Genomic DNA, 19,782 nt, shown 5'->3' on the forward strand with positions numbered 1-19,782 from the left:
AACTGAAAAAAAAGGTTAAAATTCTGTATGTACTACATAGCACTGATACAGGGCTTACTACTCAGTGTGCCAGCTGACTCCCTTCATAACATCATAGTGTGGAGCAGGACTGCATGGAAACCTTCAAATGACCACTGAGAAAATTGCTTTTATTTGAAAGAGGAAAGAACATGAGAGAAAAGACAGGAAAATGCATGCTTTGCACTGAGGGAAAGATGAAGTTGTTGGTTTCCGAGTTCTGATCCCAAGCAACAGTTGTAGGTCATTTTTTTGGTGACATACTGCTGAATTACTTGAATTTACTTTGCCCTTATAAAAAGGATACCTGCTTTTTTTCTGCCTCAAATATACTGCTTTGCAAAAAGCACTGCTAATATTTACCATACAAAAATTATTTCTACAGTGATAATAGTTTACTGTCATAATATTTGGGGAGAAGTCACATAATTTCACTAAACAAAATTAGTTGTATTGGCAAAAGCAATTGATCACTTGACTTCTACCTGAAAAACTCTGTTTAACCAATGTTTTTGCAGTAAACAAGTGATGTTTTGCAGTGATGTACAAGGATTCTGCTACTCATTTCTAACCAGCTGCAGCAGAGACCATCTGAGCATACAGCACATGGTAGAGTAGACCTCTGGTGCTGTGGCTGAAGCTGTAAATGTCATGTGGGGACACCAGCATTTGAAGGAAAAGCAGAAATACCGTCACGTGTGGTGTGTCAAACAGGTGGTGTTAACAACCACAGACATCTTGATCTATCTTACCCAAACATTTTTAGCCTCACTTCCTGAACAGGTTGTTTAATGTGACTGTGCTGTCTGTCTTCAGCCATGCACTCTAATATTATATGAACCTTTTGGCTTGTTTTAGTCACTATTGAAAGACAGAGGTATCAAGTACATTGAGTTTTTATGTGTTTTGTGAAAACAGGTGGTCTGGTGAAGGAGAACTCTGCATTAGTTCTTCCCAACTAAAGCAGCAGCTTTTGAATACATTGTTTTACCCCAGGGAATCCACACAAGAGGGCATGGGAAGAGGCAAGGGATCTAGCTGTGAAAAAAGCGTCAGGCAGACCTCAGACCTTGTAGGACACAGAGTAATGCAATCGTAAGGGAAAAGAGAAACCCTGCTGGAAACTGGGCTGTGTCACTACTGCTAGTCAAGAACTACTCATTCTCAGTGTGACTGCTGCTCAGTTATTATTCATGATCTGACTGTGGCTTGCCTTGGGTGTGCTAATTCTGTGGCTGAATCCTACCTGCCAAGTCAGCATCCCTTCTGGCTGTCAGTGGAAGCTGGCTTGCACTCCTGCAGGCAGGCAATGCTGGCCCATTCTGTTGTGGGGGAAATGGGAGCTCTCTGGAGCAAGCATACACTACTTCTGTGGTCTGTCTAAGCTCCAGACCATGGTTTTCAGATGGCCATGGCTTTTAAATGCCCAGTGTCTCACAAGTAAGTCTTCTGCCTTTGTTTCTTGAGAAGTGCTAAGTATCGTTTCACTGCTGTCTGAGCTCTTTGTCACAGATGCCCAAGTTAGTGTGTGCTTTTTCAGTGCTAGTCCAAGAATACTGATATTTATTTCTCTATTTCTTATGGAATGAGAAGTGTCTCTTTGGTAAAATAAATAAAATATTAAAAGGGTCTCAGATGGAGGAATAACTTTCTGACTCAATCCTAAATGTGTATCTCTGGTTTAATGTACAAACCCAGACTTTTCCCACCCTCTTTTCTCTAGGCTGTCAGCGCTCCATAGGTTTGTCCAATGGGAAAGCCAAGGTGTGCAGCTACAGTGGATGGTACTACTGCAGCACCTGCCATGTGGATGACAGCTTCCTCATCCCTGCACGGCTGGTTCATAACTGGGACACTTCCAAATACAAGGTAATCTGCCTGCAGGTTGGATTGCTAGCAAGTGAACTGAATTGCTGATAGCAACACAGACATTGCGACAGCCCGAAGGTTGCAGGCATTGACTGCTAATACTGTCTTCTTTGTCCCTCTTGTCAGAATGAGCCATGCTCTCTCAACAAGACGTATTTTCATCACAGTTTTCCTTGCTAGCCCTAAGGTGTTCCTCCACAGGAGCAGCCATGCTCCTCTCTTCCATCATAGTTTATGTGATTGTTCAAGAGACAGGGAGAGGTAGCACACTGCAAACTCTGTTTTAGCCCTAATCCATGCAGTTACTGGGCCCTTGAGGAGTACCTGTTTCATGAGCAGCAGGGACTAAGGATTGGCACTGCTTAGTGATGGATGCTAAACTGTGGAAATGCCCATAGGAAACTGGCTTACCAAATGCAATATTTGTGAGGCCCAGTATGTCCTGTCTCTTGGCATGAACATTTTGAGGACACTAGAAGGACATTGCTGTAGCACTTGATTGAACCAGACAGACGAAAGTAACATAAAGAGAAAACTCTGCAGTTGCTCACTTGCCACACAAGAGCTTTTCTAAAACTTTTCTAATCTGCTATTTGCTGCTGCCTTGGTGGCTGGTTGCTAGATAGGGGCACTGATTACATGCCTCAAAGCATTATACCGGCAAACACAGTAACAGTGTTGTTTTGCCATCTCAGGCAGTATATGCTGAAAGAATAACAAACTCATAAGGAATCCAGACCATGCCAGGGCTTCAGACCTAGCAGCCACTGTTAGGAGAGGTTGTTTGATGTTTTGTGTCTGCGAATATTATTATTATGTGCTATTTGAAAAGGAAAAAATAACCAGTAAATGCCCTATTAGAGGAAAAGCAGGTCTCTTGAAGAAAATTTGTCAGACGGGGAGATTATTAAAAGGTAGCCAGAGCCTGCCATCAGGAAAATTATAGCCTTGTGCCGTGAAATGTAAGATTCTTCAAAGTTGCAAAGCTCCTATGTGTGGAGACAAAAAGCCCTCCCATGCCTAGAAGTCAGGAATATTTAAAAGTTCTTTCTTTGAATGCTTTTACCAAGGACTAAACTTGCTTATGCATGGTAGTATAGGTAGACCTGATATGGGGCTAGTGGATGGTAAGGCAAAGACCACGTATTAAGCTGTCAGTAATATTGCCCAGAAAATTAACTGGGTTGGTTCCTAAACCTGCAGCATAAGACAGGTATCTTGTCTCACTTCCTTGAGATGATCTCGGTAGTAATTTTCTTTTGGCTTATTTTTAAAGTAAAATCACTTAATTTGGCAGCATTTCACCTCCCATAATTGGGCAGTGTGCCCACACAAAACTGTGCAGCAGCATCCCAAAATGAAGATAAACTCATTGCCCTGCCCCTTGCAGGTAGCACAACACGGCCTGAAAGTGGAACTTCTGCACTGGGGCACTTGCTGCACTCCTGGCTGCTTCTGGCTGCACACTCCAGAGGTCCTGCAGGAAATAAGCACATACCACATTTGATGGTCAGAACTCAAAGAGAGCTCCAGTATTCAAAAGTTTCTTTGTTTTATGCAGTCTGAAATGTGTCTGTCAATCCTTAAATTGGAAGAAAAATTGAATGAGGAGTTTGCAAACCTGCACTTCCTTCCACTGCCACCTTTTCCCCACCTCCACAGGGGTTTCTGGGGTTTGTCCCATCTCTTTCTGGCAAAGCAGGCACCAAAGGGTACTGTAGGACATGAGCTTTTACAGTGTACCTAGGCACATTTCTCATTTTATGTTTAATGCACTCAACATCTGAGCAGAGCAGTAAAATAAACTGTTTGATCAATTAAGCAAAATTTGGAAATGAAGAGGTTCTTGTCTGCTTTAGGCAAGACAGATCATGAAAGCAGAAACAATAAAAATCTCTAGAGCTGTCACTTCCCATACCCAGGATTTTGAAAAACAGCAATGCATTTAACATCTGATAGCATGTGGGTAGGAAAAGAGAAATCCTCTTGGCTGCAATTGAAGCTCTTTGAAAGGACTTGGCACTTAGACATGTTTCTTCTGTCAGAACCAAAGCAGCAACTCAGTCCCCAGGTTCCCTTTTTCCCCCGTGTCTCCTACTGTTTTCATATTTGTGTTTTTCATGTGTTTGTGTGAAGGGAAAAGAAAAGAAGCAGTCTAGTGAACACCCTTTCTTCCTCTTGTTTAGGCGAAGTGTTTCCTTGTTTGCACGCAAAGCCCACTAAGTATTGCGGTTTGGTTCAGGTGGCTTTCAGCCTGCACAAAATGCCAGACAAACACAGTAGGAAATTAACTCCCTGTGCCAGAAGGCTTCAAGAGAAGCTGACTTCTGGTGAATTGAATTTTGAACTGTAGGTTTGCGGGCTCTATGAGAGAAAGGCCTGGAAATGTTAGCATCCATCCTTGTATGACATTTAAAGCTAAAACACTATTGTACCTTGCATCTTCTCGCTCCTCATGGCTGATTTAATAGGATTGTTTGTCTGCCCAGTAAAACTGAGGGTCTATGAGTATGCTAGGATGTATACTAAAATATTGAATTACTATTGCTGCCCGACCTTTCCCATTTTAAGACTGTGTTTCAGCCTCTTGTAACATTGCTGTGTTTGGCAGTGTGAGTTAATGTTTTACAAATGTGTGTGCCTGCGTCAGCCATACAGAGTGAACTGACACCTACCTGTCAGCCAGTGATGCTGGGGAAAGCCACTTTTCCTGCAAGCAGCACTCTATGGGTGTGTTGTGTTGGCAAGGAGAGAGAAAGGTTTGCTTTGCCCCTCTCTCCTCAAAGGCAGCATTCAGACCATGGAGCACCAGTGCTCCACAGTAATACTTTGTCACCATAGTGCACACGTATGAGTCACTCAGGGGACCTCAGTTGTGGCATCTCTTTGTTTCTGTGCTCTTAACGCCTCAGGAGAGATGCCCAACTCAGGGTACAGGTGTGGGTGTAGTATCCAGACAGGAGCCACCCTCCAGTTCCCAAGACAGCAGGACGGGGGGATGAGGAGTCCATCACTTCAACAGAGCCTTAAAGAAAGGAGATAGACAAAGGCATCACTGAGCACCTGGTCCTCCTGGTGGGAGGAGCTAGTCCCTGTGCCAAGCATTCACAAGCCTCCTAGGGAATCATGGAAATATGTGCCTTAATTTGCTAATTGGTGGAAGAAGGCTAATAATTACAATGGATATGAAAATTGTCAGGGGTTTGCTGAGATACTGCGGTCAAATAGTTAATGATTGTAAAAGCAGGTTGTTTAACTTCAGGTTTTTTATGCACTGCAGTAAGCATAATAAAATATCAACATTGCTAGTTTTAAAAAACTTGGTAAGTCTGGAGTTTATAGAATTTTGTTCTACAAAATCCAAGGTGCTTCTGATTCCACTTAGATGGCACAGTTCTTTGTACATGCATGATATTTAAAAAAGAAAAAAAAAGAAATTAGTGGAGTGTTCAGTATAAATAGGTGAGATATTTAATACAGCTTCGGGGCCTGGGGAGCCTGTGGAGTTATGGTCTGCTGCATTTAAAATTACACATCTTGTTATCTATGTAGTTATTGGTGGGAAGGCTGGTCTTGGCATTATTTCTTAGATTTTTATTGTATGTTGTGAAAAGGCTAAATCTGGGGCTAGCTTCCCCTCTCAGTAGCTAGTTACTCGTGCTGGTTTTGGAAGTGGTGCTATTTATAAGGATGTGTATTGTTCTTACCTACAGCACCAGAAGGGAAATAACTTCCTAAATCTCAAGAGGCTGTGGTGTGTGTGCCCTTTCTACTTTTGTTAGCCTAACTCATCCCTCCCTTGTCTCAGTGTAAACATTGACTTAGAGGTCCAGGAGGACTAAGTGAATTGTGGAACCAATAGTATTTCTGTAGCACGGTTTCTGGTGATTTGCAGCTCATTTCATGTAATCACATCTTCTTTTTTCCAGCTGTGATAAAATGCAGAAATAAGGAATGAGAGGGAATTTGGCCTTTTCACTCAAGAAACAGGAGTATCTTTTCTAATGGAACAGAAGTCCCATTCATTTATCTATCATGAAAAATGATTTATCACTATCATGAAAAATGTGTGAAAAACTTCTTACAGATGGTAGTAATGGGAGTAATACCAGTAAGATTAAATTGTATTTATCTGTATTTTAAAAAGCACAACAACTTGCTTTTTGCCAAAAAGAGAGCTGTGAACAAACAGAAAAATACTAACAGGGAAAAAAATGGTTATTAAGATTTTAGACTTCAAAAAAATCCAGTAAGCTATGTTGCACTGCAGCAAAAGCATATGTGGCTGCAGATATCACATACATTCAATTTTGAAGGGCTTGATAAAGTTTGACTTGGCTATAAGCAGGAAGAGTTGGATCTCTCTCAACTCTGTCTCCATTTGTAATTGGTAACAGAGTAAGTTTTCAGATGCATAAAGTAGCTGACTGATCACAGAGGGGAGATCTGCTTAAAAAGAGTTGGGAGAAAAGCCTAACTAAATTGCTTTATTTTTTAGGTATCAAAGCAAGCCAAAGAGTTCCTGGAATATGTTTATGAGGAGCCATTAATTGATATCCAGCAGGAAAATCCCATGTTGTACAAGCATGTTGAATCTCTGGCAACTGTTGTCCGCCTGAGGCAGCAGCTGAAATCTCTGCGAGCCTACTTGTTCAGCTGCAGAGCAGCAGTGGCTGAAGATCTGCGTAGAAGGTAAGAAAGAACCACAGCCAAAATACAGCACAAGGATAGGGCTTCCTTGGTAGGTTGCTTCTGCTGCTGCCTGTTTTGTTTTTTCTTAGACTCTAGTTCTGAAGGCGTTACCCATTCAGAAAGATGTGCTTGTATCTGACTTCCCTGGGCAGCTGGGTTATCCTCTGCCAAAGAAAATTATTTTATTTTATAGAGTCTGAATATCTGAAGTTGTTATTGACAGCTGTTAGCCCAGGGTGGGTCACACATTGTGGTGAGCATCTTTTACTCCTCCTCAGGCTTTTCTGGCTCTGTGTGAGTATTTTCATTCAGATGTGCTACCTCATGCTCCCTGCCATGGCATCACAGCGAGACAGCCACTGATCTTTGAAACATTCAGAGTGTAGCAAAGCATGAGAGGGACCAGAGTTAAGCACCCTTCCAGTACTTCTGCCCTCCTCTGTGATATGACCTCAGCCAAAGGCAGAGGCCAGATGTAGTCCCCTGGCATGTGACCCAGCATATGATTTATGCTGGTCTCTTGCTCAGCTGGTATCCATGACATGGCTGCACTGAAATACTGCATTGTTTATTGGAAAATACATAGTCATAGCACAGCAAAAGGTGTTTCATACTGAGTTTGTTGTGGTAAAAGCAGGAGTTTTATGAAAAGTGAACTTAATTTTAGAAGCCCTTCTTGGTTTGTGAAGTCTCCGTTGAGGCGGCTTTGGTGCTCAGTTATTCCCTCAGATGTCCCCCAAGAGGTTTGCAGAGATGAGAAGGAAGAAAAGCTCATTTCCTATAAGGACTTATTGCTCAAAATACTCCCAATGGCTTTGCTGCCTTCATCTAGTATCCCAGTGTGAAGACGTTCACTGTCAATGTGATGACTTTATAGAGCACAGCTGAAAAGTAAACAAAGAAAATATGTGATTTAAATTTTCCTTTGGCTCATCACAGGGGCAAGTTGCAAGAAAAGGAGGAGTTTAAACAATATGGTGAGACAGCATTCCTAAATTCAGTACTGTTTCCTAATTAGAAGTGAAAGACTGGGAGAGAGAATCCAGTTATCTGTCCTGCTCTAAAAATATTCTTTTTCTGCTTGGTCTTTACCTTAGTATGTGAATAACTATTAATCACAAGAAAGTGAATACAGCATCTTGAAGACCTGTCAGACCCATATAAACAGACTGAAACAAACTGTTAATATTGCTGTCTACAGAGAACTAAAAACAGACTGATTAATTGTATTGGCACCTTGCTGCCTCTGGGACACTGATAGAGCCTTCCTTATTAGGGAAAAGCAGATCACACTGATGTTCCTTTTATTAATACTATTTGCATTATCATCTACTTTAAATCTATACCTTGCTCTTCAAACCAGATCACAAAATTAAGATGGCAATGAAGTTGGAAACTCCTGGTGTCCTCTCTGAAGACAAAACTGTTTACAGTGCTTACAGTCACTTTTTCTGAAGAATTCCAGATGGCTATAAACCAGGTTAGCCCAGGATCCAGTTAGCTTAAATGTGGAAATGTTATTTATAATGTTTGGTGTGCCTAGATAGGTACTTTGAGAATTTTGAAACTTGGCATCTAGCAGGGAACTCAGAACTAAAACCACATTGTGAACTTTGAAGAAACAAGTGACTAAGTAGAAAGGAAGAAAAAAAGGAAGGAAGAAAGGAAAAGACAGAAGAAATCCTTAAAGTAGCTCAAAGGCTTACAATGAAAATAGTCTTTGACAGTTACAGTGATTTATTCTCACCTATTGCTCCACTAGATTCTAAGCTTTTATATTTGCAGGGGGAAGAAAAATAAGGAACATGGACTTGGCTGGGAGGTGAAATAAGGCCCTCCACCGCCATATATCAGCAGTGTTTCTCTGATGTTAGCCATGTGAGGCTCCCAGGCTGTTGCTGAGCTCCGTGTTTTACAAGGGATGTTGTTATGCCTGGTTTGCTGTAATTGTCACCTCAGTATTGCAACACATCATTTGCCTCAAATGTCTTTACTCAACAAGTTCTCACTTGTTTTGGTTGCCTTGTTCATGTGGATGCTGTTCAGGCAGAGGCAAACAGGACTAAAACCTAGAGCCAACACAGAATTAGTTCAAGTGGAGCTGTACAGATCCCACCACAGCCTGCAGAGAGGATGAATGAATGGCCCAGACAAACAAGATGGAGTCAGTAAAATCGATGGCTGGGAAGGAAACAGTGAGAATCTCTGAGTCCATTAAATAATGAGGGTATTCCATGAAACTGTGCTGAGTGATGCAAGTTCTGTTTTGGGTTTGCTTTGTTCTCATCATGATTGAAGATTCTTCAGGTCAAGGAACTGTCAGAGTGATTTTTTTGGGTAATCTTCAGCTGCCTGCATATCTGCTGTAGGGTAGGGTAACTCAGCTCAACCTTGGAGCTTCATGTGGGGAGCCCTCTGGGCCCTCTGCTCTTTCAGCTGTGCATCTAAACTTGCAGTTGAGGTGCTGCTAGCCCAGGTACTTTAGACAGATGCCAGTGAAACATGGTAAATGTTTTGCAGCACATTCCCCTGTGCATTAGTGCTTGTTGGAGTTCCCTTGTTCTGTAAGTAAATCTCAAGGGTGGTGAGAAGCTATATGGAAAAGTTTCCTTCTTGTTACTCATGTCTATCTGATATCATTTGCCTACCAGCTCCAGAATAGCAATACATCAGTTTTACCCCAGCAAAACTCTAGTGCTAGATACATCACTTAGCGTCTAAATAGGCTCTAATTTGGTCTTCCTGTATAGCAGCAGGAGGTTAAAGGTACACCTCTAGTGCTGCAGACGTGTGGTCCTGGCTGAGCCTGCTGGTCTGTCAGCACGAGGTGAAACAAGCCCAAATTCCGTTATGCTGAACAATAGAGTCCTGTCACTTCCTACAGTGAGGCCTTAGACATATCACTTCTGACACAGGAGTAGATTACTTTCAAAATATTTGTGTGGCAATTGGGAAACCTGTCTAAACACATCGCAGGAATCCTGATTGATCTTACGCAATCACTATACCTCCAAATACCTCACGTATGTGAAGCCAGGGCTATGTCATCTTTCAGACCAAGGACAACAGAAAGTCATTAAGTCATCTCCAGACTGTCAAAGGAGACTGTTTTCTCCACTTTCTTTCCAATGGTTAGGCCATTTGGGGAGCGGAAAATTCCAGAGCAGGAGAACAAAGATACAGACTCTGAAAGCAGCAACTGCAAAAAGAAAGTTTGAGCAGGGCAAAAACAGAAGGATGTGATTTCAGTGCTCTGAGATAATGGCAAGACCAACAGAAGAAGAAAATTTGTTGCATGGGTGATTGGAAAGAGGCTGAGAGGGAAACTCATTCAAAGAGGATATCTCTATATCCTGAGGGGAACCAATGTTAAGACCAAACAATAACCCAAAGTGAGGAGAGGTGAGAAAATAGACACAGAGAAGTGTGCACAAACCATTTGTTGTTTCATTTAGATCCTGTATGCCTGTAGTAATTGCAGTAGCTGAAATAAAGTTGCCTGTTGGTGGGACTCATATAAACAGACTACCTCTACACCTTTGCTTCAGCTCTTCTCTCTTTTGGAAGAAGTGACCATGTATGCGGGATCTTTGCAAATTAGCATCTCAAAAAGTGTTTGGCTAAACTGTGGGGGTGTTGTTAAGGTGGAATTTGAGCTTTCATTTCAACTAGAGGTAACAGCTGTAGCAATGAGATGTGTGCCAGAGCAACCAGGGTGGAGGCAGTGCTGCTGTCTGTTCATGTCAAGGGAAGGTCAAAAGCACAAGCTAATGCTCTGCCATGGTAAGCATCCAGCTGAGGAGCATGCCAGAGCTTTCCATGATAAGTCTTCCAGAGGACAGGTGGGTCTTTCAGTTCACGTTAGCATTTTCCGGTCTAGGGGGCACACCTGTATCTCCTTGTCAAAGAGATGAGTAATACTACATCTTTCTCACAATGGTAGTTTCCATTCACCTTTTGAGATCAGGTTGCTTTAAAAAAAACGAACATAATGATTTAAAACCAAGTTCCTGTTGGATGTGGACACCATGTTAAATATGACTGGTGGCATTTTTATCCCTGTGTTTTTATATTAGAACTTCCAGCAGAAAAGTGCAAGGGTTCTAAAGTGCCTGACAAAAGCAAAGAGCAATTTCGTATTCTTAATTTCAAATTTTTTGGGGAATCTAAGCTATTTTGATTACAAAATGAAACTGTGTCTCTAATTCTCTGTGTTCTGCTTTTAGTAAAAGTGGTACTTGATTAATGAGTTAGATCTGTAGTCATTCTTGTCTTTCACAATGTTACCGTAACCTTGCTCAAGGAACCACAAAGGAGAGAATTGGTGTACTGCATTTTAGTAGAAAATTTGTAAACTGGTTCAGGATTGCTGATGAATGATAAGAGTAACTGTTTTAACATAAGGATGCTCGTGGGGAATTTCATAACAACATGAAATTATACCTTACCTGAACATGCTTGCTAATAAATCTAGGGCTTAGTGTCAGCTGAATATATGTGGGAGTGACTGTTCCCAGAACATAACCAGAAGTGTTCATACCTCACGAATGTGAAATGATTCACAAATGCTCTTTTGCATAAACCCATAGAATTAGAGGGGGAAAAAAAAAAAGAAACTGGTATAATGCCACAAGAATTAAATTAATTAGTGTTTTGGTTTGGTTTAAATTCATTCATTTATTATTGCCTTTTAACTTTGAAATCACTAAGTTTCCCAAGGCCCTACTTTCCTGAGTAACTTCTGTTGGCTGGAACGTTTGGGTTCTTCTCTCCCAGCAAACTTCCTGGAGCTAAGATTTTCAAGAAAATACAAAATCAAAAGCTTGAACAAAACTATGAGAATTAGTAACACTGAAAAAATCGTGCCTTTCCCCCTCAGCTCTGATGCTGTTCTCTACCTTAAATTGACAATGTCCATGTCAAATGAATTGCAAGTGAAAACCCAGCAAGAGTTATGTACCTTGCCCTGTATATTTGGGATAATTGGCAATTCACTGATACCCCTCTGTACTTTTAGAACCAAATAGAAACTTTGAAAAATTGGAACAGCTCTCAGTGAGATCAGAGTGCACACAGGTCCTGTCCGTCTGCTCCGCACGTGGCTGCAGCTGGTGCTGGTGCATGGCTGCAGGGATGGGACCAAAGAGGGCTCTTGTCCCTTGTTCAGGGCCAAAAAACCACAATAATCAGCAATAATCAGCATGTGCTGGCCTTCAGCTGCTTTAGTTTGTGGCGTGGCACAGTAGCTTGAAAGGTGTAAGTTGCAGTGCCAGGGTATGAGCTGTGCTGGATGAGGAAGTGGACTTGGAGCCCTGGTGCTGTGCCAGCTGTGGGTGTAGCAGCTTGCTGCAGAGGGGTGGAGAGGAGGCTGGATGGGCTGCTGTGCAGAACTGGGGCATCTGCGTCCCCTGTGAGTCAGAGCTCAGTCATACAGTTCTCAGCCTGGTCAAACGAGGCACTCCTGGCTGGCACATGAAATCGTGGTGCCAGCTTCCCCTCCCCCCTCACATACTAGGTTTCAGTAGGCTTTTTGGTACAAAGGAGACTTGGTTGTGCCCACCTGGCAACTAACTTGATTTCTTTTGATTGCACTGTAAAAAGAAGAGTTCTCCCTGCTTATCACGTTTGTACTTTGGTTATAGTGTCAGGCATAGGCAAATTAATTGGTTGTAGCTTTAGCAGGGCTGTCAGGGTATTTAACCCATTGAAGAAAAATTACCTACGCTGATGATAAACAGGCTTTAAATGCAGAGCAATTACTTAGTGCTAACAAAGCGCCATGACTACACGCTTTATCCAAATGCAGAAAGCAAAGTCTTATCAGCAGTTCTGTTTGCAGGAGGACACTAAAAGATAACCTTTGTTTGTGCAAATACTTACCTGATAAGATCATCTGAAAAGGAACAGATGAAATTTCTGATTCTGTCTTGCCTGAAGGTTATACTTCAGATTACAAAGTATCAAGCAAAAAAGAATAATAATCGGAAACTGAGAATGCTCACTTCTTTCTTTCAGTTTTAGTCATCCAGACCAAAACTCTTGGATGGTGTGGGTTTTTTTCTGCTTGCATTGATTGTGTTTGTATCTAGGACATAACAATAAAGCAATTTAGAGACCTTTAACCAGTAAGACTTTGGATTTCATTGTTCACAGTAACTGGCAAAGCTAGAAGCTGGTTAGCATTGAACTTGGTTTGTTCATTGCAGGCTAAACCCTGACTGGTAGGCAGGATTTACAGCACAGCAGTCCTGTGACTCATCAATGGTGAAACTGGTCCGGGAGTTTCCAAACTGTGAAAGCTTAGGAGGTGCTTTTAGTGGGACGTGCACTTGATGCCATTTGCCTCTCAAGGGTCACAGGTCACATTCTGAAGCTGCAGAGGTTTGAGTTTTTATTGTGATGAGTCTTAACATCTTGCATTTGACCTCTGTCTAGTTCACTCCAGTTTCTTTTCTGTGTTAAGATTTGACTGAAAGGCCACTGTTTATTGAATACTTTTAATTGACCAACTTAAAAAAAAAATCTAGTTAGTTGTAGCACATCAGTCAAAAGATTTACAAAACTGACATCTTTTATTTTGCTTTCAAATGACTAATCAGAGATTTCCCATTTGGTGTTTATAAAGGACCTTTATATTAAGAGAAAAGTAAAATTCAAGCATGTGTTTTGGTCTTTTTGGATCAAGGCCTTGTATTAATCCAAGCATGCTCGAAGTTCCTCATACAGCCTCATGCAGAAACTAAATATGTATTTTCTAGTGAAGTGTTCCTAAGTGTAGTTATCTTAGCCTGCTCTGAATCTCTGTGAGATTTTTGGACATGAATGTGATTTTAGGTTGATCTGGATGCCTTGCAGTACTTTGGGTGCTAATGCCGTGGCATGGTGTCTTTGTGAGCCCCATCTAGCCTGCTGTTCTCTACTGACTTTGGTTTCCTTTGAACAATTTCAGTTGCAGAGGGATGGAGATGGCATAGACACTACTTTCCTACTAGTCACATGAGAGGAGGTGTCCGTGTTGGGAAGCAAGAGGCTCTGAATTAGTCCTGTTTGCCTCCTACTGAAAAAGACTTTATATAAGCCATGACCTCATTAGGCTCAGAGAACCTGTGCAGGCAAGCAAACTGTTGGAAACTGGCCATCAGTCGTTTCCTTGCTTGCTGGAGTGCTTGGTCTGTATGGATTTCCTGTCCCAACTGATTTGTTTGCATTTTATGATGAGCATTTTTTGAAAATGTGTTTGAGTTTTGAAAATGTGTTAGAGTTATACTCTTGTTCCCCACCCACTACAGGCTGACAAAAACTGGCAATGAACAGATGCATCTTTGAGAGGTGGCTTCACCAGTTACATTCAGGTAGCTGTTGAGCTTTGGGTTTTCTTTCCAAATGGAACTAATAGAAATTTTCTGGAGGAGCACGTAATTGCAGACATGCAGCACAGTAAGACCTGTTTTTGAAGCAGTTGCTCAGGTCACCACAGGTGTGGTAAAAGTATTTCATTTATGTGACATGGGGCTGAGCTACCTCCTTTTAGGCAGTTTCAGAGTTTCACAGCCATGGGGCTGTGTGCTGTATGGTGGTGTGGGCAAGTGTTGAAGGAGTGTCTTGCACGTCTGCATGTATTGGGAATCATGCAGGGACTGGCCCAGTTGCTTCATGACTTTTGTAAATGCTGTTGCATTTGTGAGCTTTGGCTGCCTGGCTGTTTCTCTGCGGCCCAGCACAGAGAACCAATTTTAATTTTTCAAGTCAATAGAAGGACTGCACTTCTGAAGCTGGACTGGCCTTGCTGAGTGGCTTCTTATGCCTCAGTTTCTATAGCAATGGAAAAAATCACTCCCCTCACTTGAGTGCCGAGTATATGTGTGTGTATATATGTGTTTTGCATAAAACTGGGAGGATGGTGCCGTCTTTCTTTTCCTGGAAATAGGTTTGGAAGGGAGGAGGTGTGTTGGATGCCAGCTCTGCAGAGCTATTGCTGCAAATTAACATGTCTTAAAGAAGGGGACAGGTACAGGGATAAAGATGTTTGTCAGCATGGTCTGTGCTGGCTGAGACTCGCCTGACAAAGGAATTTGGTTGATCATGAGTTTGCTTTTCACCTGCACACTTTTTACTAGGAGATAGAACTTGCAGGAAATAAGGAAATAAAATGCCATCCTTGAAGGCAGGGGAATGTGATGTTAGTCATCAATACTAGTTGTTGACAATTTTTGCCTGATGGGCTATTCAGGCTATTTCCTGAAAAAGGAAATCTTTCATTAGCTTATTGTTTTCCTTAGCAGTGCTGTAAGAGCATCAGCAAATAATACAGTTCCTGGCAAAGCTACCGTGCTGTTTAGTGCCTGCCTGTATGATCAGGGGAGAATGGTGGGTAAATTTTCATAAAAGAAGTGCTATCTGAGCTGAAAAAATACTAATGCTTCAAAGTGTAGAGTTGACTTCTTAGCTTTTAATAAGTCTTCTGTGTGCAAATGAGAAATTTCTATGTTGTCTGATGTCTGGATTTTGACTGTTTTCCAATGGTCTTTGACATTGTGCCAAATGTAGTATGAAAGTGTGATGCAACAGAGGCACTATAAGACAGTCCACTGTAAAAGGAGCAATAATATAGTCTGCAGAGCTGAAAGGGGAAAATGGCAGTGTCTGAGCGAGATTCCAGCTGAGAATGGGGTGGATGGAGTGGATATGCTTGGTGGCTGAGAAGGACCAAGGGCACAGTCCAGCCCCAGAAGAGTGCCATAAGATGGATGGTGTGTAGTTGTCAGTGCCTTGCTTGCAAAACTCTTCTCCTCCCACCCCAATAAAGCTTAAAATTTTTTCAAAAGTACAAAAGAAGTAATGAGATTTTGTACTGCCCACCTTAGCAGCAGTGAGAAGTCATAGTCCCTTCAGGACATACACGTTTGAAAAGTATCTTTGTTTAAGACAACTGATGGAGTGCAAGGAACAGAGGTGTTTTCATTATTTCTTAGATGGAGTGTTCTGTGGAAAGATTGCATTTGGTAGTGTTGATCTGTGATTTAGTTGGTTATGTTGTTGCAGCTTCTAAAATCTCTTCTTGGAGTTACTGTGTACTTTCTCATTAGTCTCATATCAAGATCATGTAAGTTCATGTTGACCTTTCACTATCTTTGGGGTGTTTCTGAACATGTGCAGTGGTCTTTCTGTTCACTGCCATTTAGTTCCACCATTACAAACCAGTCTTTGCCAGAGCCTTGTTCATGCATTTAATAATATAAAGAATTTAATTTCTGTATTGCGTTAAAACTGTGTGATTGAGATGAAGGAACCTAATTTACTTTTTTTTATTTTTCTCTGAAAGAGAATGCATAGTGTGAAATAGTTTCACCTCTTAAGATACTCAGTTGCTTTTTTTACAAGCGTACTGTGACTCTCCACTCCCAGGATACCTGAGTGTGATGGTGTATTTGTTCCGTGTGAATGGAAAATGAAGCTGGCCAGATTGTTGTTTCTCTGTGTGCACACAAAGATAGACGTACTTTTTCTCTTCCTGACATCTTTATAGCAGATACATAGGTTTTCATAAACTTTTTTAGCTAATATCCACTTAACTTTGCAATGTCCTTTTTTTTCTCTGCAATGTTATTTTAACCCAGTTTTTCATTTTACTGCCAATCACTCTAATTAGGGCATCTCTTCTCTGTTCAGTTTCCTGTAATTTAGCTTTACTTACCAGGTCTGTCAGTACATAAGCAATGGTCTTGCCTGAAACCTTGGCTTATGTCAGGTAAACACTGTTTTCTTAAATAAGTCATTATGGAGTCTATACTAATACATGTATTTCTGTATGCAAAGGGGAATTGATATCGATCAGCTTTATGTTGGAAGAACAGTGTCTGCATGACCTTTTTCCCAATATAGTTTCAACTATTGTAAATGTTTCAGAACATGACCTGACAGTTGGAGAATGACACTAGCACAGAATTTATTCTTATTGTGGGACTGTTGTGCCCATGCAGGGAGCTGTAAAATAGTTGGTGCTTAAAGGGTGATATAATCTCTGTTTTTCTCTCTCTGACATCGCTGTTCTGCAGTTATTTGGTGGAGAGAGGAAACTTTTTAGTTTCCCAGTCAAAAGGTGTGACACACATCCATTTTTCTCTTTTCAGGATCTTTCCCAGAGAGTATCTTCTCCAGCAAATCCATCTTTATTCTCTGGCAGACCTTCAGCAGGTAAGTGTCATCAGTTAATTCTACCTGTTACACATCAAGCCTGTTCTCACCTTCAGTGCTAATGGTACATTTCCCTTCTAGCTATTCATAGCACAAATACCTGTAGTTCCAAATTGTCTCTGTGGTTTGTAGTTTAGTGTAAAAATGGCTTAGCTGGGGCATTGGTTAGGGATGAGAGAGAGAAAGCCTAGAGCATCAGTGCTCAAACTGGGATGGAAAGAGATTGTGAAAGAAAACTGTAGTCTGCAAAGAGAACTTTGCTGTGAGATATTTTTCATCTCCATAAATTCTCATTAAAATCTCAGCCTACAGGTGACATGTAGTGTTTATTTCTTTGCTTGAAAGAATAGTTACTCAGGAATTTTAAAGTTTGTAAAGTCCCTAGTGCAACATGATTATTTACAAAGTCTGCTGAGCATTGTGACAAGAGGGGGAAAAAACCCAATCCCAAAAAAACCTCAGCAAGCTTGCTACACAGAGCTAAGCCATGCAGTGTTACCATGACAAATGTGACCATGGAAAAGGTAATGTGCCAGCAAAACATGTCTTTGCATCGATATTGATTTAATTAAGCAAGCATCTTGCAGTACATTTAGCTGAACAGCAGAATTTTATTATGTAACAGACTAAACAAGAATTTGGAAAAAATAGCTGAAAAGGGAGGATAGGGAATCTAAGGTGAGTGTGCTGCAGTACTCAGGTGCACAGTGGAGCAAGCAATGAAGTGAGATGTGCTGGCTGACATGGGCACCTCTGTGTTCAATCTAATGCTATTGCCAGTGGCATGTAAAACAATGTAAGCTTCTTTCACCTATGTTTCCCTTCTCTAGTGGTGCCTTTTCTGCAGGATAAGGGTAGCATAGTCATTTCTGGGTGTTCAGTTGGCGCATTAAGTTGAGGGAGTTCAGATGCCCCTCAGAGCTGGAGACTACAGAACAGCAGGAAACATACGGGTTTTGGTGGCTGGTGAAGTCACAGGGTAGAAATGATTCCATATATAAAATAAAAAGGCTAATTGCCTGAGGTCTAAACCATTTTCACATCTTTTCAGCATGTTTTGCTATCTCATCTTTAATAATCAAGCCATGAAAAAGCAAGCTACTTAACTCCAGAGCTGCAGTCTCCCTGGTGGGCCTGTCTATTAGCCCCCAGTGTTTTTTAAGCTGCTTAATCAGTTCCTGACATTGGTAGTAGATATTTTAGAAGCAATCAGCAGCTTATCAAGCACCCTGGGGGAGAGAAGGAGGGTAGAGGTCATAATTCAGGCATTGATTTAGCAGTTTCCTTTAACATGTTTCTTTGTGTTTGTATTTGCAAGACACCTTCTCTTCCCCTAAGGGCCCCAGTCCCAAACTTACCATATTTAGAGGCAATATAATTTGATTACTATTTCTGCTGGGGTGGGTTAAATTGCGTTTGCCTTTTAATCTAGCTATATCCTTGTTGTCAGCATGGAGAGGGTTTTCCACATTTCAGAGGCTCCAAGTTTGAAATCAGATTGCCTGTTTTTGTCAAAGTGGAAGCAGAGTGGAAAAGAGAGGAGGGCCCCCTTGAGAGAATGAATCCAATGGTCAGATAAATATTAATACCCTTTACAGCTCCTCCCTCCTGTCTGCTTTGCCCCTTAATGCTGCTTTCTCCCAGTTGCTCATCATTTTTCACTGACCTGCAGTTTGGGTAGTTTTAATCCTGAAAGTTTTCCCTCCTTTTGATTCCGCTGCTGCCTATTTCCTCATATCCATGGACTGCTTTTGCACTGTATCCTGCTGTCATGTAGATTGCATGTGTTTGGGGAATTAACTAAAAGGTTTATTAAAGATTAATGGAAAGATAAGGCATGGTGAGTGAATTAGAAAAGCAGAGAGGGGTAATCTGCAGATATAAGCAACCTTTACCCTGGTTAGTCCCAGCTCAATTCTGATTTGTTTCCTGGCCAAGTTCCCTTTAAAGATCCTAGAAAACATGGTTGTTTCCTACCAAGCAGCTGAGTTTCAAAAATGGGGTTGGAGGGTCTGGTCTTAGTTGCAAAAAGGTTGAAATGCCTGTTTGCCAGTAGATGAAGCAGCTTATAATACTATCCTGAAATGAAATCCAATTTAAATCTCTTTCCAAGCTTAACAGGGCCTAGATATTATGAATCTAGCAGAGTATATACTTGGACTATCTGGTGGTGTGAGGATGGTTGTTGCTTTGTTGCATGGATCCATTTGGATAGGGCTCTGGTGGGGAAGACTTTAACTGTGAGGTTAAAAGCAGAGTAAAAAAAAAATTGGAACAAAATGGCCCCAGTTTTGGAACTTTTGCAAATCCTGGTTAGGCAGTGGTTTTTGCTAGTACTTGAGTCACTAGCAAATGCTAGTACTGCAGATGTGAATAACCAAAGAGGCAGCAAGTGACTGTCTTTGTTTGTATGTGCACACAAATGCATACTTGTACTCCAGAAGGTTTCATTGCAGACCAAGGCCCCAGGGACTACATTAAAGTTTGCAGAAGTCTATCTGTGGGCATTCCCATGGGATGTTCTCAGAATCCTGGTGTCATTGGAGGTGTCAGCAGATGAGACAACTGATGAGGTGAGTTCAGATTTAACAGGCAGAAACACCAAGTGTGATTTAAAAGGCACAAACACCACAGCTTGCCTGTTCTGCCTCATGACCCACTATGGTCCCTTTCAGCCTTACCCATTCTGTGATTCTGTGATGGTCTTACTGTAGAAACTCTCTTAATCATGGCAATTACTTCATTCTGGTTGTACCAACTTAAAAATATATGCTAAAATGAAACGGATCCACACAAGGGCAAAAATTACTGGATGTCAAAAGTGGAAATTGTGAACAAGATGGAAGGTTTAAAAAGATGATAATTTGAAGACTTATTTACACAGGAACACTCAGGAGAAAATAATGAAGTGACAAAATATGGGAATTTAAAAAGAGTTGAATTACATTGAAACACTGTAAATACTGTTATTCAAAATATAAGTGGCCTTCATTTGGTTTATCTCCATTT

At 41.4% G+C, this 19,782-nt stretch overlaps 1 protein-coding gene across 5 annotated transcripts in view; it reads left to right on the plus strand.

Annotated features, from left to right (window-relative positions):
- Window positions 1-19,782, plus strand: part of PLEKHM3 (pleckstrin homology domain containing M3) — an 86,398-nt gene that overhangs the window by 38,746 nt on the left and 27,870 nt on the right. For all 5 annotated transcript variants that reach the window (XM_085066194.1, XM_085066196.1, XM_085066195.1 and 2 more), the window contains 3 exons: window positions 1,742-1,887; window positions 6,386-6,579; window positions 16,710-16,773. In XM_085066194.1, coding sequence (XP_084922320.1) covers window positions 1,742-1,887; window positions 6,386-6,579; window positions 16,710-16,773 — 404 coding nt within the window. The remainder of the gene's footprint in view (window positions 1-1,741; window positions 1,888-6,385; window positions 6,580-16,709; window positions 16,774-19,782) is intronic.

Source organism: Lichenostomus cassidix, chromosome 7, assembly GCF_008360975.1.
Source record: "Lichenostomus cassidix isolate B80296 chromosome 7, HeHo_3.0, whole genome shotgun sequence".
NCBI lineage: Eukaryota > Metazoa > Chordata > Aves > Passeriformes > Meliphagidae > Lichenostomus > Lichenostomus cassidix.